This window comes from Cebidichthys violaceus, unplaced genomic scaffold, assembly GCF_023349555.1.
Source record: "Cebidichthys violaceus isolate CVI_PGR_0920_01 unplaced genomic scaffold, fCebVio1.0.p SCAF_69, whole genome shotgun sequence".
NCBI classification, from domain to species: Eukaryota; Metazoa; Chordata; class Actinopteri; order Perciformes; family Stichaeidae; genus Cebidichthys; species Cebidichthys violaceus.
In genome coordinates this window covers 252,246-279,026 of record NW_027176916.1, presented here as the reverse complement: position 1 = coordinate 279,026, position 26,781 = coordinate 252,246, and the positions used below count along the sequence as shown (strand labels likewise).

The 26,781-nt window shown below is 44.9% G+C and overlaps 2 protein-coding genes across 10 annotated transcripts in view; both read left to right on the top strand.

Moving 5' to 3' along the window:
- Positions 1-7,833, top strand: part of LOC137890759 (rap guanine nucleotide exchange factor 6-like) — a 9,495-nt gene extending 1,662 nt beyond the window's left edge. The window contains exons 4-9 of the mRNA XM_068734957.1: positions 1-52; positions 293-297; positions 562-811; positions 2,135-2,673; positions 3,260-3,586; positions 4,585-7,833. The exon at positions 1-52 is cut by the window's left edge and continues 71 nt beyond it. Coding sequence (XP_068591058.1) covers positions 1-52; positions 293-297; positions 562-811; positions 2,135-2,673; positions 3,260-3,586; positions 4,585-4,607 — 1,196 coding nt within the window. The 3' untranslated portion in view covers positions 4,608-7,833. The remainder of the gene's footprint in view (positions 53-292; positions 298-561; positions 812-2,134; positions 2,674-3,259; positions 3,587-4,584) is intronic.
- Positions 1-26,781, top strand: part of rapgef6 (Rap guanine nucleotide exchange factor (GEF) 6) — a 336,552-nt gene that overhangs the window by 58,291 nt on the left and 251,480 nt on the right. The window lies entirely within an intron of this gene.

Sequence of the window (26,781 nt, the reverse complement as noted above, 5' to 3'; positions counted from 1 at the left end):
CCTCCTCCCCTCAGGATGAGAGACAGAGACAGGCAGAGCAGAGAGCCAGGAGGTCGGTCAGCCCGAACCCCTTCCTGTGGCTCTGCAGGGACAGAAGCAGCAGGAGAAAGACCGTCTGATATTTTCTCTTTTTTTTTTAAATATTCATTTATCATCCATGTTTGTTGGACGCAGTGTTTCATCAGCGTGTTCGTTAGTTTCCCCGCAGCCACAGTTGAGTTGTTTCTGAATATATTTGTAATGTGAAGTTGAAACTGTGAGTCCTTTCTACATTTCATGGTCCCGTTTTTAGACGTGGTCTGAACTCATCTCTGCTGCGATGTGTTCGCGTTGATGTGAAGTAAGTTCTGTGCGTGACGATGGAGTTCTGGAATCCTCGCTGTCACTCTGAAGTGTTTGCTATTAAAACAGAAACGTCACACTGTCTCCACGCTTGATTGTCCGACGTACAAGACGAGTTAAACATGAGTGATCTGTATTCATTCTGCTGGACGGTGCTTTAGGTAAAGACACCAACATGTCTCTGCATTGTCTTTATCATTGTCTCTCTCCTCCGTCCAGGTTACGCTCTCCTCCCGCCCGGCAAAGCAGACAACCTGTCGGACTCGAGTCACAGCGAGATCTCGTCCCGCTCCAGCATCTGTTCGGTGGACTCGGTGCCGGCTCCCGGCTCCGACGACCGCTGTAACAGCGGCAGGATCTGTGCCGCCGCCGCCACTACAACCAGCACGCCTCCTGCCGCCGCCGCCGCCATCGAGAGCACGCCGGCGCCGCATGCACACTTAAATTCTGACAACCAGCCCAGCACAAGGTAACTCAGCTCATCTGTCTAGTGAGGTTAACTCATTTAGGTCTTAGTTGAGCGGAAGTTAAAGGAGCAGTGTGTAGGATTTAGTGACATCTAGTGGTGAGGTCCTAGATTGCAGCCAGCTGAAAACCCCTCCGCTCACTCCTCCCCCCTTTCCCAAGCGCAGAACTACGGTGGCCTTCAGGGGACGTAAATACGTGCAAAGCTCTCGCTGGAGTTTGGTGTTACTGCAGAAACACAGTGGAGTCTGTGAAGAGGACCTCATGTAGATACAGGTCCTCAAGTGTCTTAAAACATGCATTGAGTCTAATGTCCAGCAGGGGGCGACTCCTCTGGTTGTATAGAAGTCTATGAGAAACAGAAAATACATAATAATACACGAGTCTTCACAGGGTTAGTACGAGTCGCCAGAGGTCCTCGGGGGTCCGTCTGGACTCGGAGGACCTGCAAGTGGTCTAGTCGGGTCTGGTCTGTATATATTAGAGACGCCGGGTGTTTGAGTTTTAATAGAGGAATAAATCTAGTGTGAGGACATATAATGAGACTTGAGGCCACATGGCCCAAAAATAATTGCACGAAAGTAATAGAAAAATCTTTTCACACACACACACACACACACACACACACACACACACACTGAGCCGCTCTTCCAGCTGGATCCCAATTATGTGCGTCCCTCATTAAAAACCCAGAGAACAGGAAGTCGTAAAACGCGGCAGGTTTTTCATTAGCGGCGCTCGTTTACTGGCCCTCCTCCTCCTCCTCCTCCTCCTCCTCCTCCTCCTCCGTTAACATCTTATCGGTTTTCACGCAGCCTTTTTTTTTTTTTTTTTTGTTTAATCTGGCCGAGTAAACGGGCCCACCTCTTTCCCTTTTTACTGTTTATTGTTCCTCCACGATCACGCCGCTCCGCCTCTTAAAGAGGAGACTATAAAAAACACAGATATCTCTCGGTCTGCCTCTCTGACGTCACGTGAAGCTCGGCCGACCCGCCGGCCCGGTTCATTGAAATACGTCTCGGGTTTCATGGAGAGGCTTGTTTGTCCGGCGGAAGCGTGTCAGTGAATCAAACTGCTGGTTTATGAAAGGCGAGTCTGAGGAGGACGACTTCCTGTAAGAGCCAGACGGTGATCCGTCACTCAGGAAACACCGTCAGATGTTGACTCTGTGGTTTAGTGCGGAGAGTCTGTGTGCAGACCAGGTGTGGTGATGAGATTTTGGGCTTTATTTTGCTTCCGTGACACATCTTCTCTCAGACTAGAGGAATGAAAACACTCTGCTTAACTAAACTTTCACCCTAAACTCTCTTGTCTCCGTCGTCCGCAGTAGCTCCTCGTCGCCGGCTCGAGGGTACGTCTCTCGCGGCTCCACCTTCACCTCCTCCATCTCCACGGAGGAGCTGACCCCGGACCACGCCTCCCTGGACTCCGTGGCGGACAGCGGGCGCGGCAGCTGGACGTCCTGCTCCTCCAACTCCCACGACTCCTTCCAGAGCCTCCCCGCCTCCTCCTGCCGGCCCTGGGACCACGGCATCCACGGGCTCCCGCTGCCGCTGCCGCACACGCACCTGGGCGGCTTCAAGCAGCACGCGCAGCCCCCCATAGCGGAGGTCGACGCCGCCGCCTCCGCCTCCTCCTCCACCTCCCGGCACCACTCCAGGGGCTCCGGCTCGGACCTGTCCAACGAGTCCAGGCAGAGCTGGGCGTCGTCCGGCTCGCTGTCGGACACCTACGAGGGGAGTTACGGGACGATAAAGCGGCGAAACACCTCGGAGCACCCGTCCTCGCCCACCGAGGAGGACGGAGGGCAGAGCACAGACCCCGTCTACAAAACGGTGACGTCGAGCACAGAGAAAGGCCTGATAGGTGAGGGGGGCGGGTTGCGAGTTTGATTCCCTGTAAAGGCGGCGGTGGTGCCGGGGTCGACCGGAGGAGTAGATAGTTAACCGTCTTCCTGTTTCGTGAGGCTCTTTAGCCTCACGGGACGGATGAACAGCAACTTAAATCTGCTGCAGAGGATAGTCTCATGAGGGTAAACAGTGTTAGGCTTTAGGGGAGTAGTGGAGGAGTTAAGGCAGCGGTGTGTCCTGTTGGTAATGGATCAATGGGTGTCTAGACGTCTTGTAGCTCCTCTGTCGCTTCAGATTCAACGTGAGGCGGAGGATGAAGCTGTGATTAGTGTGTTTCCGCTGCAGCATCCATCTCATCGGTTCTTTGTTCTTCTTTTGGTTTCCGACACGTTTTTTGGAGCATGCGTAGTTGTGTATTGCGTTGGAGAAACATCACTTTGATTTAATTTTTCCCATTATTTTTTCCTTTTTGTTCCACACGACTCCCTCCACTCCTCCTTTTCAACCTTTCTTTTGCGGCTTCCTCGCCTCCCTCCCTTCACCCCCCCCCCCCCTTCCTTTGCTCCATCCCTCCTTTTCTTTTGATCTGCACCTCCATCCAGTGTATTGTGTCACATCCCCCTCCAAGGATGAGCGTTACCGAGCTCCCCCTCCCACCCCTCCAGGCTACCAGGGTCTGGCTCTGGGGGATCTGGGCCTCACAGACGGAGTAGTCCCCCTCCCCAGGCCTCCCCACCTCAGACCTCCGGACTACAGCGTGGCCCTGCAGAGGAGCAAGCTCCTGCAGAGCCCCGGAGCGGCCGGCGGTCTGGCCGAGGCTCGGAGGCTGGTCGGTAACCATCACCTCCACCGCCCCCACCAGGAGGCCACGCGCTCCAGACCGCCCAGCATCTGCCTCCCGACGCAGGAGCTGGTCGACAGCGAGGACGGTACGCCACCGCTCTGAATGTTACGGCTGATCCCGAATAATTCTATTACTATTTCTCATCATAATGATCGTGAATCAGATATTAAAGAGGTCCTAAAAGAACTCCATGAACCCTTCAGAAACCCAGAGAGATGTAGCGCTAACGAGCCCCGAGACCCTTAATTTACCTGTTTACTTTGACTTTATTAATTTACCTATTTATTTTGACTATATTTGTTATTTATTGATTTAACTATTTATTTTGACTTTATTTGTTATTTATTTAATTTTCCTATTTACTTTGACTTTATTTGTTATTTATTAATTTACCTATTTATTTTGACTTTATTTGTTATTTATTAATTTAACTATTTATTTTGACTTTATTTGTTATTTATTTAATTTTCCTATTTACTTTGACTTTATTTGTTATTTATTGATTTAACTATTTATTTTGACTTTATTTGTTATTTATTTAATTTTCCTATTTACTTTATTTGTTATTTATTAATTTACCTATTTATTTTGACTTTATTTGTTATTTATTAATTTTCCTATTTACTTTGACTTTATTTGTTATTTATTAATTTACCTATTTACTTTGACTTTATTTGTTATTTATTAATTTACCTTTTTTTTATTTTCCCTACCATTATTATTATTAATATTATTTATAGGATTTATATTATTTATATATTCATAAATATCAGAATCATAATAATAATGAAAATATTGATCATTATTCATATTGATGTAGTTATTAAACTTGCTTATCAAGGTTATTATAGTTACCATTTATTGACACACTCTCTCCTCCTCTTCCTCCTCTTCCTCAGTCACTCACCTCTGGTAACAACTAGTCACGTATATCAGGAATATATGACAACACACTTATATACCATATATAATATTACCATATTTAAATCATCTGTTTCATGCGTCATATGTTCACGTCTCTGTTTCCTGTTAGACTTTTGTCTTTGGAATTTGTCAAACATCGTCTTCTCTTCTTATTTCCAGATGAGCAAGTGTCCGCGGTGTAAAGACGGCGATCTCACACACACACACACACACACACACACACACACACACACACACACACACACACACACACACACACACACATGGACCAAGTGGTGATCAGGCTTTGGACTAAACTAGCAGCCTGCCGTCACCACGCATCAGAGCACACACACACACACACACACACACACACACACACACACACACACACAGCCCCGTGTGACGCCACCGCGGACCACAATGCACCTCTCCGCGGGTCACGTGACCTCTCCTCTCTTCTCCAGACTTTTACAATCATCTCTTTTTAAAACACGTTTCACAAAACAAAAGAAGAAAAGAAAAAGATTTTAGACACTTTTTAACAAAGAACGTCGTCAACAACAACAACAACAAGAAGGAAATAATAAAGACAAGAGAAGAAGAAGAAGAAGAAGAAGAAGTCGTCTCCTTGGAAACAGACCACCATGTACCTCCATTTTGCGCTCTCAGCTGGCTTTTTTTTTTTCGAGGTGTTTCACATTGTTTTTACAGTTTTACGGTGTTGTACAGTGATTCTTTTTTCCCCATTTTCATTTCTGAGGTTTTTCAAAGTTTTTACGTGAGAATAGTGAGGAGGAGGAGGAGGAGGAGGAGGAGGAGGAGGAGGAAGAGGAGGAGGAGGAGGAGCCAAAAGGGATAGAAAGCGACGAATATCAGCTCGTCTTTGTTTGTAGTTTTGTAGTTTTTTCTTTGTAGTTTTGGCTAAAAAAAAAACATGAATGTAGATGCGTAAGAGACGAGAAAAAAAAAAAAATGCTATTATTTTTGGGGTCTTTATGAGCCTCTATCAACCCTCCGGCACTGATGATGTAATATTCACATGAACGCCATCAGCTCCCACACAAACTAACCAAATAGAAACGAGTCTCGCTCCTCCTGGGGAGGTGAAAGAGGAGAACTCCCGACTCAGCAGAGGGCCGTCTGTGTTTACTTCCTGTTTCAGTTTAACAGACGACCAGCTTCTTCACGGCTCCGCCTCCTGGAGGCTCCACAAACACTCCTTTATTACTCCTTTATTACTCCTTTATTAATGAGCTGAAGAACAAAATGCCTCGCTGCTTCCCGTAGAGTTAGAAAAAGTCGTTGTTTTATCGCTGCAGCTGTAATAAAACGATAAATTAGCACACACACACACACACACACACACACACACACACACACACACACACACACACAGCAGGATCACGTGCATAAAGACAGTGTTTACACCGACGCTTGCAGTTCGTTTACAGTGTTTATTTTGCTCGTTGTGTATTTGAAGCTGAAATGTTAGCGTGTACATTTGTCCATAAAGCAGCAGGAATATGAGATGTAGACGTAGTCTATTTTTTATTTTATTTTTTTTTGCTTCTTATTTAAAAGAACGAGCGACAGAACTAGTCGCCGGGCGGAAACGTATATTCTGACGCTCGGCTCTGCATCTCCATTCCGTGTTCATAGTACATTTTGTAGAATATTTAAAGGATTTTGCTTGAAAGAAAGAAAAAAAAAAAAAAGAAAAAAAAAATGTCTATTTGTATTGAAAGCAGATTTGTACATTATTACATTGTGAGTAACGTTTGTTTATGATTGTTCGTCTGCAGGGGGGGGGGGGGGGGGGGTTACTGGAATCTAGAGGCTCTTCTGTCTCTTCTTGTTCTGCCACACGAAGACTTGAAAGGATTACTGCTAATATATTACATGGCAAATATATATATATATATATATATATACATACATATATATATATATATATATATTTGGGTTTTTTCCTCCGTATTTTAGCGTCTTGTATAGATGAGAGAAGAGAGTCCTCTATAAAGGTTATTTTTTGGAGTATTTTGTTATAAGGAATGATCCATGTCTGACTTGTTTTCACCCTCTCACTCTGTTGTTGGTGCCGTTTCTGCTCCATCTGGATGAGTAATTGCTGCTGTGTTTTTGGGATGTGTGTGTGTGTGTGTGTGTGTGTGTGTGTGTGTGTGTGTGTGTGTGTGTGTGTGTGTGTGTAATTATATTTGCTTGGAAACTTTTTTTTTTCTTAATGCTCTATTTCATCCCCGTCTGTTTAAGACGACTTCCCTCTCAGCTCCGCAGGACTTTCCACCTCTTTCCTAACGTCCTCCTCGTTCACTCGCTGTGACCCCTCTCCTCTCCTCTCCTCTCTCTCTCTCCCTCCTCTCTCTCTCCTCTCTCTCTCTCTCCCTCTCTCCACAGCAGAAACACAGACTGAGAGTCAGAAAACTGACGATTCTTCTTCTCATTTGCACAGCTTGTATTCCTCAGATTCTTCACCGTTGATCAGTGTTAATGATGGAGAGCGTGTCGGGTGTCTTCACCTGATTCATTCCTCTCTGGCGCTCTATTAGCGCTCCCAAATGATTCACGTTCTTCTTTATTCTTTTGTTTAGTCTTTCAGGGCTGAATTTGTTTTAGTGGTCACTCTCCTCCAGGTATGGAACCGTATAAGAAAAGTCATGTCAGGATATTATCTCGGTAATATGAATCCATCGCTCAGATGATCAACAGATGCTCTTCAAACTGAACTGAGTCGTACTGGAATCACTTCACCGTACTTCAAATATTCACCTCGCATCTTAAAGACGGACATAAATCAATAAAGGATTAAATAGATGAGTAAAAATAGTCTGTCTTACACGATAATGTGTCTTTTAAATCATGCACTCATTTTAACAAGACATTCACAACAATCAACTTATTGTGTGTTTTTTATCAGGTCTCATACCCCCCCTCTCTCTCTCTCTCTCTCTCTCTCTCTCTCTCTCTCTCTCTCTCTCTCTCTTTCTCTCTCTCCCTGCCTCGTTACCCAGAATGCAATAAGAGAGATGTGAATGTGTTTGTTTTTTTTGGCATTACAGCAGAAATGCACAACAATAAGCTTGGATGGTGAGTGCGCCGCACAACTGTGCTGCACAACTGCGCCGCACAACGTGCTGCACAACAGTGCCGCACAGAGAGGCGTTAACTCGGCCTGTGTCTTCACGTTTGCTTCCGTCTCTCACTTCTTCTCATAGCTGTCGTAACTTATGTCTTTTAGAAAGACAACATGATTTTGCTCGTACGCTTTTTATGTATTTTTTACGAGTGATTGTAAATAGTTGTTATATTTTTGTTTAAGAGAATGTTTAAAAAAGGAACAAAAACACCTTTTATTTCTCCAAGTCTACTGATATGAATTTGGACAATGAATAAAATGTTAAGCAGAAACGGCTTTGTGTCTTTATTCACCGTCGATACTCAATATGAATTTATACATTTTGGCTTTAAGTTACTGTGAGGAACTTTTAACTGGTTCTGAACCAGTCTCAGTGTAGTCCTGATCCTCTATGAACCAGTCTCAGTGTAGTCCTGATCCTCTATCAGACCTCCATCAGTACAGAGACCACCAGAGAGAAGATGGTCTGTTTCTATAGAGCTGTTCTTAATGATGTCATCGGAGCCACCGGGTCGGATTCTGGTGAAACCGGATGAACTCATGCAGGTTCACCAGAACCTCCTTCAGCTCAGACTCCAGCAGAGACCTGGTCCACCGTGGACAGACCCAGATCCTCCAGCAGAGACCGGTCCACTGTGGACAGACCCAGATCCTCCAGCAGAGAGACCGGTCCACCGTGGACAGACCCAGATCCTCCAGCAGAGACCCGGTCCACTGTGGACAGACCCGGATCCTCCAGCAGAGACCGGTCCACCGTGGACAGACCCAGATCTGGCTTCACCTGCAGCCTTGGACCTGCAGTCGGAGCTCCAGAGGGAGGAGGAGAGCTCAGCTCCCAGCCGCAGCGTCTCCTCCTCCTCCTCCTCTTCTTCTTCCTCCTCCTCTTCCTCTTCCTCCTCCTCCTCCTCCAGGAGCAGAGCTTCTCCTCTCTGGGAGTCAAACACCGACACCATGCTGCTGGAGACCCAGGACGTATCGCTGGACCCGCTGGAGGGAAGGGAGGCAACGGGAGAACCAGAACCAGGACTGAGAGGAGCAGACTGTCAGACCCTGCTGCAGTAGAATGAGAAGGTTTTCTAAAGGGACTCTGGTGAAACACAAGAGACCACTTTAGTCCACAGGGAACCAACAGAATCTACACTGTCTCCTTTAAATTTGATTTATGTGCAGCGAATTAATAATATGATTATGTTTTCAGTAGCTGTGCTAGCAGCGTGACTCTGAGCCTCAGACTGAAATAACTAGAAACAGCTATTAGAGAGATCGACTTTTATTTGGGGACTTTTCCTCTCCTTTTGAATGAATCCCACGTCTCGTCTTTCGCTGTGAACCTTCCAGGAGGATTCGTTGGTGTTTTGTCGTCGTCGTATCCTCTTCCTGATACTTTTGTCCAGTAAATCCTCACATAAAGGAGGAGAGGACCGTAATCTCTGCTCGTGTTCTCCAGACGTCCTCGGTTTCGTTCGTCTGATGGCAGAGCGACCCGCTGAGCTCAAGGTCAGGTTCCTTTATATTACTCATTAAAGGTTTACGGTCACACAGAGGGACAGAGAGTCCTGCTGGCTGCTCTGACTGTGTGTGTGTGTGTGTGTGTGTGTGTGTGTGTGTGTGTGTGTGTGTGTGTGTGTGAGAGTGTGTGAGAGTGTGTGAGAGAGAGAGAGAGAGAGAGAGAGAGAGAGAGAGAGAGAGAGAGAGAGAGAGAGAGAGAGACAGACAGAGAGAGAGAGAGAGAGAGAGAGAGAGAGTGGAAAGAATACAATGAACAGCATTGTATGAATATTAAACGTCCCCAAAATGGCTGAAGTAAATAGAAGAAACCCAATAAAAGTGACCAGTTCACCCAAATCTCAACAGCAGAGAGCTTTCAAAGCATTCACGCTGAAACAAGAGTGTGACAAAAGTAGAATGACTTAAGCGAGGTCCACTTAGTAGCTTCTTCCAGAGCTTTCTACCACATCACACGGTCGTAATCGGCTAACGAGATTCTCCTCAGATGTAAATTCATGATGTGATTTTATTCCAAAGACTTCGTAAAAGCTGAACATGAAAAGTTCGGGCCGGAGCTCAACTAGTCCCAACTCAAGGCCCACTTACTCGCTTTTTTTTCTAGAGCTTTCAACCATATCAAACAACAACAACAACAACACACAAGGTAATGAGACCTTACAAAGCAGACGGGGATAAAGGATTAAGTTGATTAACAACGTCAACACCACACTTATCCACATCTAGCGGTTTTGGTCTTAGTCGACTAAGATTTCTTTTGTCAATTCTGTTTGTTTGTCATCCAACGTTTCACCCAAACGACAATCTTTTCCTCGACCCGTCTTTGCGCTTTTATTGTCCAAACCTAACTGAGTTGTTTCCTGTGACGATGGAAGTTTATTTTGAAAAGACCGTGTCCGTTTAAAGAGCAGAAATAAACAGGCGTTGCTGGCTTTTTTATAGGAAAAAAATGCATGAAAGATTTAGTAACTTGAGATGTAATTAGAAAAAATAAAACGGCAGACATGTCCTTTAATAATAAGTGTTGTTGTCCAGTAAAGTCAACTTTTAAGGAACTCAACTTGTGTATCTGACTTTGACTCGTTAGAAAGATGTGTGATGGAGGCGGATCAGGGGGGTGATGGGGGTGATGGGGTGATGGAGGGGGAGGGGGCATGTTAACCAGCACGTTTTCAAAGAGCTGGTCTCTCCACTTCTGAGAGAATATTCCGGATGAGAGAAGGATGAGAGAAGGGAAAGTTCAGCTCCGAGTGGAAACGAGTCGGTGAAATCACACACAGCTTCAATTATACATCACAAAGGGCCAAAGAGCCCCACTGGATGGCAGGGGAGGAAATACGGGAAAGTGAAACGCTCGGGTCTCGTAATATACCAGTGTGTGTGTGTGTGTGTGTGTGTGTGTGTGTGTGTGTGTGTGTGTGTGTGTGTGTTCCTCTGTTTTGACTTTGAAGTTGTGACTTTGTCAGGAGCAGAAGCCGAGAGCAGGAGGGTGGGAGAAGGGAAACTTCACCACCTGAGGCTTGTGCACACACACACACACACACACACACACACACACACACACACACACGGGGGGGGGGGCTTTTTTTTTTAACATATTCCTGTCTAAATGAAAATTTGTGAAGCAAAACAGTTTGGGTATTCTGTCACCTGTACAGTCTCAGCGCTGCCCTTGAGCACATATGTATACTGTGTGTGTGTGTGTGTGTGTGTGTGTGTGTGTGTGTGTGTGCTCTCACACAAAATATCATTTCTTTGCACATTGTTTGTCCTCAAGTGTCTCTTCGTGTTTTAAAAGTAGATTCTGTGCTCCAGTGGTTTAGTATCGCGCTCCCAGTCCTGCTGTCTCTCAACGAGTCTGTAAGAGGACAGGTGAGTCGTTATTACACTTCAGCTTGACTAACGACTCACAGGACTACGGAGTGACAAACGAGTCACAGGAGTCACGAAACTAATGACATTAACAACTCGTGTTACTATCGACTCACGTAACAAACCAGTCACTTGAGTCACGTAACTAGCGACTCATGTGACTAACGACTCACATAACTACGGAGTGGCAAACGAGTCACGTGAGTCATGAAACTAATGACAGTCGTGAGGAGTCACGTAAATAAGGACAGAAGCGACTCATGTGACTATCGACTCACTTTACTATAAACTCACATGACTATGGAGTGACAAACAAGTCACAGGAGTCACGAAACTGATGACATTAACGACTCATGTGACTAACGACTCACTTTACTATAAACTCACATGACTATGGAGTGACAAACAAGTCACAGGAGTCACGAAACTGATGACATTAACGACTCATGTGACTAACGACTCACTTTACTATAAACTCACATGACTATGGAGTGACAAACAAGTCACAGGAGTCACGAAACTGATGACATTAACGACTCATGTTACTATTGACTCACGTAACAAACCAGTCACTTGAATCACGTAACTAGCGACTCATGTGACTAACGACTCACATGATTACAGAGTGACAAAAGAGTCACAGGAGTCACAAAACTAATGACATTAACGACTCATGTGAATAACGCCTCACATAACAAACCAGTCACTTGAGTCACGTAACTAGCGACTCATGTGACTAACGACTCACATAACTACGGCGTGGCAAACGAGTCACAGGAGTCACAAAACTGATGACATTAACGACTCATGTGAATAACGCCTCATGTGACTATAAACTCACATAACTTCAGAGTGACAAATGAGTCACAGGAGTCACAAAACTGATGACATTAACAACTCATGTGACTAACGACTCACGTGACTATAAACTCACATAACTTCAGAGTGACAAATGAGTCACAGGAGTCACGAAACTAATGACATTAACAACTCATGTTACTATCGACTCACGTAATAAATTAGTCACTTGAGTCATGTAACTAACTAGTGACTCATGTGACTAACGACTCACATGACTAACGACTCATGTTACTCTCAACTCACGTGACTACGGAGTGACAAAACGAGTCACGTGAGTCACGTGACAGCGGTCTCCTGGAGTCCCGTGTGGACTATCTCACTATTTAAACTTGGTCAGTTGCTCTGAGCGTCTGTTGCTAAAGCGCTGGTATTTAAAGAGAAAAGTGAAAGCGAGTTTGAAAACTTCCTACTCACCTGTTTTAATTCCAGTTCTCTTTAAAAAAAAAAAAAAGAAGAAAAAAAAAGTGAGACTCTGGTTAATTAGCAACTCCTCTCAAACACTTCTCGCTGCAGAAGCGTTGTTTGTTTGAAACTAACACTTCTCCCGTTAGCTTGTTAGCAATGTGTGAGTGAAAGACGAGCCCGAGTGAGAGTCTATCAAATGTTTCATATAGTTGTGATAACAAGAAGTATTAAACGTTAAAAAATATAAATAATAGCAGTAAAAATACTACACATCACATGAAAACCAGTGTGTAAAAATGGTACGATGTAAATGTATAATGTAATAATATAATGTAATAGTAAAAAATGTACTAAAAATAACTTTGTGTCGACCAAGTCTGAAGCATCAGAGCTGCAGTTCAACAGATGACCATGGGGGGGCAGTGTTGCATTGTGGGAGACGCTGCCTTTTTGAAAACGCTCAACTTCTACACCTCTACGCCAACAAGCAAGATTTGTGAAAGAAGGGCTATTCAGGGAGCACCCCCCCCCCCAGAGATTGCCCGTCCTATTAAGGTCCAAATCACCAACACGTTGTCCGTGTTGCAGCAACGCAGTCCTGGCTTTGTGGAGCTAATGATTATATCTGTCTCCATTGTCTTTGCCTTGAGTGCAAGAGCGCCTCATCCCTTAACAAGTTAATGTTGCTTCCTAAAGGGGGGGGGGGGGGGGCTGCCACTCCTCCACACTGAGACTTAATTGTTGCTTTTAATGGGTGGTTGCCTCCCTTTGTGTGCCTTATTTAATTGACTTAGTGGGCGTGCAGAGTGTGTGCAACTTTGCCCCCATGTGTGTGTGTGTGTGTGTGTGTGTGTGTGTGTGTGTGTGTGTGTGTGTGTGTGTGGTGTGTGTGTGTGTGTGTGTGTGTGTGTGTGTGTGTGTGTGTGTGTGTGTGTGTGTGTGTGAATCAGTGTCACTTTCAATGAAAGTCGTGTCTCTAAAAGTATGATTTTGTTTATTTTGTGCATTATCTCTGTGAGAGAGGAAGATGAATCACTGGGGAGTGTAAGCTGTCCTCCCTAAGTGTAGAAGAAGCCTCATGATGATGATGATGATGATGATGATGATGATGATAATGATCACCATCATCATCATCATCATCTGTATATCATTACCTTAACCAGCGGAGTGTGATGCCCGGGAGAAAGCAGATCCTCCGATTGAGTAAATACATAAATCCGTCAGTCCATCTATCCAGTCTGTCTGTCTGTCTGTCCATGCGTCCATTTATCTGTTTACTGTCCACTGTCCCCACACACACACACACACACACACACACACACAAACACACACACACACATCATTTACTGCTGAACAAGAGGTTAGCTGCAGTTCACCTCCTATCTTGTCCTTCTTAAGCAAGGTTGGCAAAGGATCACCCTCAAATAAATACATGTGTGTGTGTGTGTGTGTGTGTGTGTGTGTGTGTGTGTGTGTGTGAGAGAGAACAAGCAAGTGTGTGTATATCTTTACCGACGCTAAGACTGACTGACTGTAGCAGAATGTGTGTGTGCTCTCGTGGTTAACTCTCGCGGCGTGAGCATCTTTAATAATATATCAGGGTTCGGGGGGGGGGGGGGGGGGGGGGGAAGGTCAGGAGTGTGAACAGTGCGATCGATCTGAAACACCTTCTGCCTCCACACAAACACCACGCAGACTCACATGTGGGTGGACACGCTTGACTCTGTTGGCCTCAAGTGGAGAGTATAGCGAGGGGTGAAGGGAGAAATGGAGAGAGGGCTAGCGGGGGGGGAGACGCCGAAGGAATCGGGAGGAGTTACGAGTTAATTTGTGCTGGAAGGGGGGATGGGGGGGGGGGGGGCGGACCTGGGAGAGAAGACGGAGGAGACGGGACGGGAAGGCATTCGATCACTTGTGTTGTGTTGTGCGTTGCGTTGTCGGTCTCTGAAAGTTGCGGAGATGGTGGGTTCACTTCTTGTCGGAAAGTCGTGGGGAGAGGAGAAGCACCTTCTGCTGTCCGTGTTGGCCTTCAGTACCGACTAGGTGGGCGTTTTGGACCCAATAACACGTGCAAATAGTACCATCAGCTTATACTGACATTTAAACTGTAATCGCAGAGAGGACTGGAGGAGACAAAAGGTTGTCTTCACTTTTCTTTTGGCGCTTGAATGTGGAGGGAGATCTTTACAAAAAATGTTGGTTTAGCGCATTATTAACATTTTTAGATTTAGTCGTCTTAGTGTTGCAGAATTCTATAAGCTGAACTGTGTGCTTCTCCAGGCTGTAGCAGTGTTGTAGTCAAGACCACCTCAACAGAGACCAAGTCAAGACCAAGACCAGAGTGTATCGAGACCAAGAGAAGACCGAGACTTGGAGGATTTGAGACTGAGTCAAGACCAAGACCAGAGTGTATCGAGACCGAGACAAGACCGAGACTTTGAGGGGTTGTGACCGAGTCAAGACCAAGACCAGAGTGTATCGAGACCAAGAGAAGACCGAGACTTGGAGGATTTGAGGCCGAGTCAAGACCAAGACCAGAGTGTATCGAGACCAAGAGAAGACCGAGACTTTGAGGATTTGAGACTGAGTCAAGACCAAGACCAGAGTGTATCGAGACCGAGACAAGACCGAGACTTTGAGGGGTTGTGACCGAGTCAAGACCAAGACCAGAGTGTATCGAGACCAAGAGAAGACAGAGACTTTGAGGATTCGAGACTGAGTCAAGACCAAGACCAGAGTGTATCGAGACCAAGAGAAGACCGAGACTTTGAGGGGTTGAGACCGAGTCAAGACCAAGACCAGAGTGTATCAAGACCAAGAGAAGACCGAGACTTTGAGGGGTTGAGACCGAGTCAAGACCACCAAGACCAGAGTGTATCGAGACCAAGAGAAGACCGAGACTTGGAGGATTCGAGGCCGAGTCAAGACCAAGACCAGAGTGTATCGAGACCAAGAGAAGACCGAGACTTTGAGGGGTTGTGACCGAGTCAAGACCAAGACCAGAGTGTATCGAGACCAAGACCAGACCACGCTTGCACAAAAATGTGCAGCATGCGATCCATAGGCACTCTGAAAAATCCACATTCCCATAAAAACACCCACAGAAAAGAAAGATTATTTTTCATTCACCTCTTCTATTACCACATATATATATGTATATATGTATATATATACAGTATATATATACTGTATTTATGTGTATAAATAAGTGTACCAGGATAAATGTAAAGGGACATTTTATGTGAGGGAATTTCCCTTTGTTTTTCACGAGCGATCACAGTAATGATGTTACCAAATAAATCAGGTGTTTCAGTGATTTCCCTGCAGTTGTGGTCTTGATAAAATCCCGAGTCCTCTTTGTCGGAGACCCGAGACCAGAGTGAATAAAAATGCGATCAAGACCCGAGAGCTGATCTCGAGTACAACTCTGGCGCGTGGGCGACTTCAAGGTCTTTTGAGTTTAACATTTACATGTTTTTGCTGTTTTGTTTCAAACCCACTTCCTGTTGGGAGTTACATCAAACAACTGGAGCTTGATGCGCAGGTCACCCATCGGGTCTTCTGTGAGCCTCTACGACCTACGAATCACTGCGTGTAAAAAACAGAGTAACATAAAAAAGTTAAGACCACGTAAACTCTCGTGAACCCGTACCTTTAAAACCCTTTTCTGCGCTTTGCCGGCGAAGACCTTTTCATGTATTTTTTACAGTTCAAGTCGAAGAAGGAAGAGAGTCGGATAGAAGAAGAAGCAACAGAGAGAGAGAGAAAGTGAGAATGTGAGAGAGAGAGAGAGAGAGAGTCAGAGGGAAAATCTAAATACCCCCCACTGAGGAAAGTGTGGAAGAGCTGCAGAGCAATGGATGAGAGGGAGGTGATGGGGGGTACTTAGTGGGAGGCCCCTCCTTTGAACTAGATGTCAGGAGAGAGAAAGAGGGAGGGAGGGAGGTGGGAATCTCAGAACAGATCAGAATGTAGCAGAGGAGATTAAAGACGGAGAGATCACAACAGAGTTAAGGGTGACGAGCGAGATAAAGTAGAGACTCATGGTGATTAAAAAAAGAGAAGAGCGAGAGGAGAGGAGAGGAGAGGAGAGGAGAGGAGAGGAGAGGATGCTTGAAGGTCTAACCTCCTCCGGTGCCTCTGAGCGGCAGCCAGGTCTTTGATCCTGCACTTCATTTAGCTCCTCAGTCGGAGACCCTCCCAGTCTGATGTGCAGGATTAAAGGCCCAATCCAGAGTTCATTCCACATTTGAATCATTGCTCACGCAGGAGTCACGAGGAGCTGAAAACTGACCCGTGTTACATTTTGCAACTTTTACTTCGCTTGTTCAATTCAGAATGCGGCAGGGCCGAATGGCGCTGGTGATGTCACTGTAGTTTTAGGATCTCTTTTTCGCTGAAATGCTGGGACGAAATGTTCCACAGCGCCCCCCGCGGGTGCTTTTCCACCAGAAAAATACGCTATTTGGTCTGAAAAGTCAAGCCTAAGTGTCTTAAAGCTGCATTCTCTCTAGTGTCCACCAGGGGGCGACTCCTCTGGTCGTATAGAAGTCTAGTCTAAAATGAATAATAAACTATTAAATTTAGTTTAAATAGAGGCGATGTTGAGGTGGGGTATGTTTTCGTCTTACTTTAACTCTTTCACAGTGCGTCTGTCAGTTCATGAGAGTCAATTGGGCCCCTATAGAATGTCCTTTTGGGTTGTACTAAGCTCCGCCCTCTTGTGTCACATCTGGTTGCAAAAAAAAAAACAAGATGGCGTCTACGTCCACTTCTTATATACAGTCTTCTCTTTTCTGTTGCATGTTATTCACAACGGTCACACGGGCAAAATGTGAATAACTAGTTTAAAATAAATCCTGATTACACATTTATTTTTGTGATTATGTAATTTACTCTCGTGTTTGGCTAACACCATGAAAACACAGCAACAGAAGCCTGGAACGGGAAAAAATAGCTTGTTGTCGCTACATGAAGATGTTGGCAACAACATGATGCTAAAGTTGTGACGCATAAGGATCTATAGGAACACACAGTCAGCCAGCTGAACCGGCGTCTGGCAGGATGTGCCGTTAAAGACTGTTCTAGGATCTGCAGCAGACGGTAGATCTGTAGCTGTTACTGCGCCTTAAATGTGTCGTGGAAACACGGCGTCGCTGTTATCAATGGTTAACAAAGGTCACAATGGTGCAGTTCTTCACAGCTTACCTGGATCTGAAGAAACATGCAAGATCCACTTTTTTTTTTTTTGGTGTTGTTGTTGTTGTTGTTGTTGTTGTTGCTGAGTTTGGCCATTTCTTTGAAGTCAGCGAATTGATTCTCGGGCTGCCGTGTCGACACTGACCTCAGCTTTAAAGCAGAACGTTCTCTGGTGAACCGGTCCGTCCTGAGCTCCTCTCCGGCTCTCACTCACCTCAGTGAACTCTTCTGCAGTAGTACCCTCCGTGTTTGAACTTGTGAATGTGTGCACTTCTTATACAGATCTTTGGATGAAGTACGTAAAAACCATAGACTGTATGCAAGAAGTGGACGTCGCCATCTTGGATTACGGCCGTCGCCATCTTGGATTACGGCCGTCGCCATCTTGGATTACGGCCGTCGCCATGTTGTTTTTTTTCCGCAAACGATGAACGGAAGTTACCATATTTGGAATGAGTGACGTAGAGGCGCTGTGGGCTCTGGTAGCGGCAGCGACCTGTCAATCACAGTAAGCCCCGCCCCCTAAAGCACCCTCTGCTTTATGGTGTGTTTGACTCTAAATGGAGCATAATGTACTAAATGAACATCATGCTGTATTGAAGAAGACTGTAAACTAGAGATTGAGACCATAAACTCATGTTTACAATGTTTACTGAGGGAATAAATCAAGAGAGAAGTAGAGTCATTTTAGACTAGACTTCTATACGACCAGAGGAGTCGACACCTGCATCAGCTTCACTCTTCAGAACCGCAGGTTGACACAAGGCGTTGGGTTGTTCCTTGAAGGCCCACTTGTGCTTGATATCCTGTTCTGCATTGAAGGGCTCTTGAGTTACACATTATTATTGTATGTTAATATCTGTATGACTCAGGGTTAGAAGGCAATGCATGATCTCCAACGTAGAACGACACCTTTGCCCTACACAGCATACGTTTTTTTATTTTATTGTATTGTTGTTTTTCTTTGAGTTACAGCATTGTTAATAACCAGACACCAAAAGCTTTGTTTTTATAGGATTAACCTCGACACGGAGGCCCTTGATGAATTCACGAATAACAAGATATAAAAGTTATCTCTGCCTCTTGGCTCTCTGCCAATGAGTAATTCTTCTGATTTTTCAAAGTGCTCTGCGTCTGATCCCATTAATTCATATTCCTCATAGAGCTTGTGCGCCAGGTGTTACCGGGCTCCAGCAATTTTATAAAGAGTAACTAACAAGTCTTTTAATTAATTTAGTTCCCCTTGTGTCTTTGCTGTTAGAAGTAACAACCTCTGTGCTGTTTTTTTATATCTCACTTCAAACATAAGGTATGTTTAAGATATGTTTATGAGATATGCAGCGTTGATGATTGAGCCGGGTGCCTTTTGTTACCTTTGGACAGAGAAGACGAATAGAATGCTGAAGGAAATGAGTTTTGAATGGGTTTTAGGTAAGGTCTGTATATAAAATATGAATATAAAATAAGTCAGTAAATTACTTTATAACATTGAAGCTTTTAGGTGTCCTAAAAAAGCCGGTTGAACGTCATAATGCGACTAGTCTTTGGTTTACAGCCTCTTTTTACTCCTGTAAATTGGCATTAAAAAAATCACATAAGTGGTGTTCATTTGTGAGGATTATCCTGCCGAACAAAACATGTCAGCATTCATGAACTTGTGTTTGCAACATATTTTATTTTCTGCAATAATCCAAAGGAAAAATCCCAGTGGTTTGTTGACGAGGGCAGTAGGACAATATGTTGTTCCAAAATAAAATGAAATAAAATAAAATGAAATAAAATAAAATAAAATAAAACAAAATAAAATAAAATAAAACAAAATAAAATAAAATAAAATAAAATAAAATAAAATAAAATAAAACAAAATAAAATAAAATGAAATAAAAATGAATAAATAAACTAAAACCAAATAAAATAAAATAAATGTTGGTTAGCCCTGGTTTGGATAGAATTAAAAAGAAAATCAGAATTTACCCTTTAACCTATCATGGGCCCGCCCACTCTCGCTTGTAAACAAACCTGAAGCAAACATCATCCATGAAGCAAACCCTCCCCTTCTTTGTCTCTTACTGACAGAAAAAAACCCCAAAAAGCAACTACATAACAAATAAGGAGAAAGCAACGAAAGTTAAACCTGCTGCAGGACAACTAATGCTACAGGTTGGTTATCAACCGTCGGCCCTGAACGCAACTTGAACCCGGAAGTGTCCCGTCCCACCTGTTGGAAGTCTTCCCAAAGGAAATATTACCATCACGTTCTCTGAATGCGGATTGCCGCGTTAACTTTCCCAGAGCTGACGTCACTGAACTGTAAGTACTTGGCTACCTGTCTGCGCATGTGTGTCTGTCGTCACCCACACTTCTATTTATAGTCATTAACTATACGTGCAGCATTAACAGTGGCTGTGCTTGTTTCGTTCCCTGTCGGCTGTTTTTTTTTTTTTTGGCGCGTTCGACATGATGTTTGCATGCGTTGCGGGTGACACGTGACTGTATTGTCGCGCGTGACTGTTATGAGCCGCGTTGAGCTGCGGGCTGTTCCCATTGGCCCAGTAGGGATGTAAACGCCGCTGTTTGTGTTGTACCCGTTCAACGTGGCTTTCCTCACGTGCGGGTAATCACATTAACGCTACTTGTTTTCCACACACATCCTGCATTATAGAGGCATTAGAGAAAGACTTCACTCAAGGCACTGGCTTCATGCTATGTGAAGAATTAAGCTAAATTAAGCTTTTTATTCACATAATTAAGCCTGTGTCTAAACTGCTTTATGAGCTGCGTTTCACCCCTGCTGCTACATTCTGATATTCTTCCATTGATGGCTCCAACACGTCATTGTAAGGAATTATCTGCTGCACAGCTGTATCATATTGAATGTATCTGATTTGCTGCATTGGTGTATTTGGGATTGGACCACATGGCGGGTGTGTGTGTGTGTGTGTGTGTGTGTGTGTGTGTGTGTGTGTGTGTGTGTGTGTGTGTGTGTGTGTGTGTGTGTGTGTGTGTTGGAGCCCTCTCACAGCGGACTCCCTGATAACTGGAGTCCTGCTCTGTGTGCGGAGGGAGTTTTTTTGGGGGGGCTGGTAGTTTGTGTTTATTAAGGTCACTCCTCAGCCCCCCCCCCCCCCCCCCCCCACCCCATGCTGTGTCGAGGCAAGGTCAAATCTCTCTGCAATAGATATTCCACATAATACTGAAGAAGCCTTGTCACATTTCTGCCATGCATACTACTTTTAAAAAAAAAAGAGAAAGAAGAGGAAATCTCTCTCCATGATTATGATTTTCCATGTTTCTAATGGAAGAGTGGCTGCTCTCATTCCTCTCTTTCATTGCATCATGTTCAACAGGAGCCGTAATAATGTGTTAGGGTGAAAGCTTCCCGGCTTTGATTGCAGAGTAGAATCTCTCTCTCTCTTTTCTTTTTTTTTTTTTCACCGTGGACCAATTAAGGGGAATGCAACACATACTTATGAAAGTTCACGTTCAAAAGCTCAGTGTTCTGAATAAAATGGACGTACCGTAGGAGGAGACGCTATCAGCAATCACTCCGTTAACGACTTCTCACGCTCAGTCGTCTGACGTCCTTCTCCGCCTCTTCCTCCTCTCTGTCCCCCTTTTTTTAAGTCGTAATGATCGTTGTGATGCGATTTGCCATTTTTATTTTATTTTTAAATGATGGATGACGACAAGTGCCCGGAGGCAACGATTTCAACTTACAAGCCTGTCTGCGTTTTTTTTTTTTTTTTCAAAACCCAAGCTTTCATATCACTCAGAAGACGTGCACACTTCAACCTCGGTTTCATCGTAGCGTTCCCACCACCGCTCCGCTCTGACTGGACCTCCCAGAGATACACACTGACAGTTAGGATGGGTGTGCAATGTGCGCAGGGCATTTGAAATATGCCTGTGTGTGTGTGTGTGTGTGTGGGTGTGTGTGTGTGGATCTAACTTAATTTGACTCAAACGCGCTCCCCTCGCCGGGAACGAATTATGTTTTTCGGCCTGTGTTGTTGAGATGCACAGAGCCTCTCTGCTGTTCCTTAGTGTTGCAGAGGAGGGAATAATATGTCGAATCTCATTAGCGGGGAGACCGTGACATCTTCAGTGTGCCGCTTATAGCTGAACCACCCCACTGTGTGTGTGTGTGTGTGTGTGTGTGTGTGTGTGTGTGTGTGTGTGTGTGTGTGTGTGTGTGTAAGACGGATGATGTGGTTCATTTTATTTATGCATGTGTCTGTACCAGGCGGCAACCTCTGGTTCTGCCGAGTGAAGCCGATGCTTCGTGTGTTAAAGCTGCATTCTCTCTAGTGTCCACCAGGGGGCGACTCCTCTGGTTGTATAGAAGTCTAGTCTAAAATGACTCTACTTCTCTCTTGATTTATTCCCTCAGTAAACATTGTAAACATGAGTTTATGGTCTCAATCTCTAGTTTACAGTCTTCTTCAATACAGCATGATGTTCATTTAGTACATTATGCTCCATTTAGAGTCACACAGACCATAAAGAGGGGATGATTTAGGGGGCGGGGCTACACAGTGATTGACAGGTCGCTGCTGCTACCAGAGCCTACAGCATGTCTCTACGTCACTCCTTCTCCGCATTCCAAATATGGTCACTTCCGTTCATCGTTTGCGAAAAAAACAACATGGCGACGGCCGTAATCCAAGATGGCGACGTCCACTTCTTATATACAGTCTATGGTTTGCACCTCCTATAGCATCTCCTATGCGTTATGTGAGTGTGTGTGTGTGTGTGTGTGTGTGTGTGTGTGTGTGTGTGTGTGTGTGTGTGTGTGATGCAGACAGTCAGTCAATCAGCCAGCTGTTATTCTGCACCAACTGTGGGTCCAGATTACTGTTGTGATTGATCCACGCACCGGATCTCAGGGCTGTCCGACAAAATGGATCGGCGATTCTCTCCATTCTGCCCCCCCCCCCCCCCCCCTCCTCATCGTCTTCTTCCTCCTCTTCGTCCCCCCTCCCACTCCCGCTTCCACTCTTTCACCGTCTGAGACCGTAAGCTTCGAGCAGGAAGCCCCTTAATATGTCCCCGAGAGCGTGCGGAGACGCGTCGATGCTGGGCTCCGGTTGCTGAATCCATAAGTCTAGCAAGGACAACTAATTGACAACAACTTATGAAATGTTCCTTTTTCAACCTTTTTAAGGAAAATTCTATACAAATGTATAGAAGCAGAAAATGACAAAGATTTCTTTACATTTTGTAAACCGAAGGAATCATTATTTGACTGAAAGAATGATCGACAGATTAGTTGGTCTTTTTTTTTTTTTTTTTTACCCTCTTTGTCTCGTTTTTTTTACTGCAATATATTAAAGTCTATGGAAACGACACGATCACGGCTATAAGTAGAGAGAAGTCAAGCATGAATCATAAGAAAAAGAAAAAAACACGAGTTGAAATTTATTGAACATAAAATGTAAAACAGCGGATATATATATATATATATATATATATATATATATATATATATATATATATATATATATATCCGCTATATTCATTGAACTTTAAACATGTTTCCATTTGTCCTCCATTGCTCTGTGTTCAACAGCTTTGAGTTCAGTCAAAGTTTCACAGAATTGTTGTCACGTGTTTGTCGGTCTTCACAGTTGCGCTGAGCTTCGCAGAATTTGCTGTTTTTTTTTTTTTTTTTTACAGGATCTGGTTTGAGCGCACGGTTTATTTTGGGCGACATTTTAAATGCATGTAGAATAAAGTGGTTTTGATTGCCAACATGATGTGTTCAGGGACTGTCGGAAAGAAGAACATCGGACGATAATGTCGTTTTTTTTTTTTTTTTTTTTTTTTTACAGCTTCTGGCCTCTGATTAAAAAAAGGTGCAGTTTAGCGACTGTGTGTAAAGAAAACATGCTTTTCAATCCGGCCAGCTGGTTTTCGGGGGATCAGAGGGTTAAGATAGTGGTGACTGATACCAGTGAGACGCAAAGCAGCTGTGACCACATCCTGTGACGAGAGCACGACACAAGGACACACACACAACGGCTCTTCTTCTTTCATCCCTCCTTGTTGTGTGTGTGTGTGTGTGTGTGTGTGTGTGTGTGCGCTTCTATGTGAGACCTAAGAAGGGCAAGTGGAGGTGAATGATCACCTCATCCTGCTCTGTTTAATCGGATGGAGACTGTGTATGCCTCTGGCTAAGGCAGCTCTCTCCACCATAACACTTTCTCTCACACACACACACACACACACACACACACACACACACACACACACACACACACACACACACACACACACACACACACACACACACACACCCCTAGCCCATCAATGACCCGTGTATAGCACTCAGCCATTTGGAGTCATCTCAATGCAACAGTCATTTCCTTTCAGGCGGACAAAGGCTGTTGATCTGCTCAAGGCCACGAGCAATCTTCTCAAAGTCTCACCGCTCCGCCTCTGATCGATGGACGTGGTGATCCGACGTTCTTCTCCAGATGTCTCTCGGTCTTCTGCTTCTCTTTCAGCTTCCTTCTTACTCCTTTTTTTTTTTTTTTTTTTTTTTCCTCTACCCACTTCCCTCCGTGTCCCTTCCTGCCGCTTTTTGTCTCCCCTTAACATTGTGGAGGGAATATTTTCTTTGAAACCGGCGTGAGATCATTTACACCTCCGTGGTGTCGAGGAACCGGGCGTTAAAGTAGAGCGTAGATAAAGCCGTCAAAGGATGGATGTTACAGGTAATGCAGGGGACTGATATATGCTGATAGAAAGTCAGAGTGTCACAGTGTCCTCACACAGCGGCTCGCAACGTCTCTTAGGAAAAGTCACTCCTCAGATTTTGTGCGTTTTACTACGAAACCCAGCGTCAAGTTTCCCGTAAGTAAACTTCTGTCTTCTCAGGAAACAACTCAGTTTTAGGCAACAACAGTACTTGGTGAGGTTCAGGATAAGATCATCCTTCAGGGGTTGAAATGACGAAGGAAGAGCCGCTACTGCGAGTTACGTGACGAATAAATCCGTCTGACTGGCTGAAAAGATGTGTGTCGTCCGATTCCTGACTCCGTCGTTCGATGCTATGCGGGCAGTTTTTTTTCTTCATAATTTGTAATTGATAGGCTAGGCATGCTTTGTTTTGTTTTTAAAAAAAAAAAAAAAGAAAAAAAGAAGAAGTTGTAGCCTAAAAAGAAAACTTAATTAAAATGCAAACTCACTGCTTGTTGGGGCATGACAAATTGCAGCAGGTGTAAGATACCGCAGAGGTGTGCATATAGGGTTATGGAAACCTGAATGATGGTCGTGTGCTTGTGTGTGCATGTGTGTGTGTGTGCGTGCGTGTATTCCTTCCACAGCCAGATATGAGACGTCGTGTGCGACAGAGTCGGGAGTGCTCATTACCTGCTAAATTACCCAGGATCCTGTGGGAGGCCTGCTCTGTCTGCGCTGCTACGGTAGCGCAGACTGCTGCAGCCTCTGAAGTGCTTCACAACACCGGTCCACTGGCTTCCACTCCGCGTCCAACTCTGGCTCTCCGCTGTGAGAATGTAATGTATTCCGTGTCATCTGGCGTTTGAAATGGAACCAAATTGGCCTTTTCAGCCACTGATCTGCTGCTCTGACATTTTTAATCTGTTTACCCGGGGAGCGTCTGGCCCCCCCGCCCCCCTGTGTTAGATACAACTTCCTGTTGATCACTGAGCGACTTGAGGATTGTCTTTGCTCAAAGGAAACTCGTGATGCCGTACAACACATGTTTCCCGACCCCTTTTTCCTGCTTTCCAACCTTTAGATCGTCGGCGTTCCCGTCGCTCCTCGTTTGACTCGAGCCTCCTTCCCATTGTCATATTTCCAGTTTCTCCTCGCACGTAGATCCGCGCTGACGTTTTGTGAACCGCGGGGATCGAACGCTAGACCCTGCTACGCTTCTACCGTCTGAAGTGCTTGACAGGACCTGACCCCTGTGAGTATTCAGGCTGAGTTCTCAGGGGGCTCAGCTTCTACTTCAAATGACCGACGTCAGATTAACAACCGCAACTGTAGTTCCTCAGACTACAGGAGACACTTCATAGATGTTTTCTCTGATCTCAGACGTGCACACAAGACCTTAAGGCAACAGCGCATCGCTCACTACAAGATATTGTTGGGATTATTGTGCCAGAGGGAGCAAAGCATTACCTCACGAGATCTCACGAGTTTCTCTTGTTGGCTTTTGTGTTCCCGTTTGTAAAGTAGTGCCGTAATCGTCCAGGTTTTAACTCTTAAATATCCCCGATGTGTCAACGAACAGTTCGGGAGGTCTAACCAGGCGGCAACCTCCGAGTCTGAACAGTTTTACCGATGCTGAAGTGTCTTAAAAGCTGCATTCTCTCTAGTGTCCACCAGGGGGCGACTCCTCTGGTTGTATAGAAGTCTAGTCTAAAATGACTCTACTTCTCTCTTGATTTATTCCCTCAGTAAACATTGTAAACATGAGTTTATGGTCTCAATCTCTAGTTTACAGTCTTCTTCAATACAGCATGATGTTCACTTAGTACATTATGCTCCATTTAGAGTCAAACAGACCATAAAGCAGGGGATGATTTAGGGGCGGGGCTTACTGTGATTGACAGGTTGCTACAAGTCTTCCAACTTTAACCCTTTCACAGTGTGTTTTCAGTTCACGACGGTGACTATGTCTACTTCTTATATACAGTCTATGGGTTTGAAAGTTGGATCTGGAAAACGCCTCACATGAACAGATAATCTGGGCCAAACATTCGGTACAGATCGGTAGATTTCTCCTCCGATCGTCCGAAGGAGCGATTCGGGGATAAATCGACCCAAACACTCCTGCGATCTGATCCCTGTGTTCGGATGTCTAGCTCTGGTAATAAAGTCTGCGTTTGAACGTTTTTCCTTTTTATTGGGATGTAGAAACACCGTGCAGTTTTGTGGCTCATGAAACATCACGACTTTGAAGCACCTTCTCTGCACTTCACTGGCTCGACTCTCTACCCATGTAAGGCCTTATGTGACATTTCCAAGGCAATCAATATTTTGTTTGTGTGTGACATTTCATTTGCAGGCACTTCATAATTTGGTACGGCCCGCAGCTTTTTAATGGTTTTGACCGGAGCGTACCGGAAGAAGGTTGCAAACCAGTGATCCAGACGGTGGAAATCTCCAAATGACACGTGCCGATTACACGCCGCGCAGAGATGTGTTTTCCTAAAGAAGTCTCTGCAGCCTTTCAAGACGGAGCCGTATAGCAAATACCAGAATGCTCATGGGGCCGTGGAAAAAGGAAATGAATCCGTGACCTTGAGTTGGAGAGGTGGAGGTATCGGCAGGCTCGTGGCGCGTCGCGGCGACCCGGCAGTCTTGTTATGAACGAAAACACGAGAGTTATTTACCGGTACACA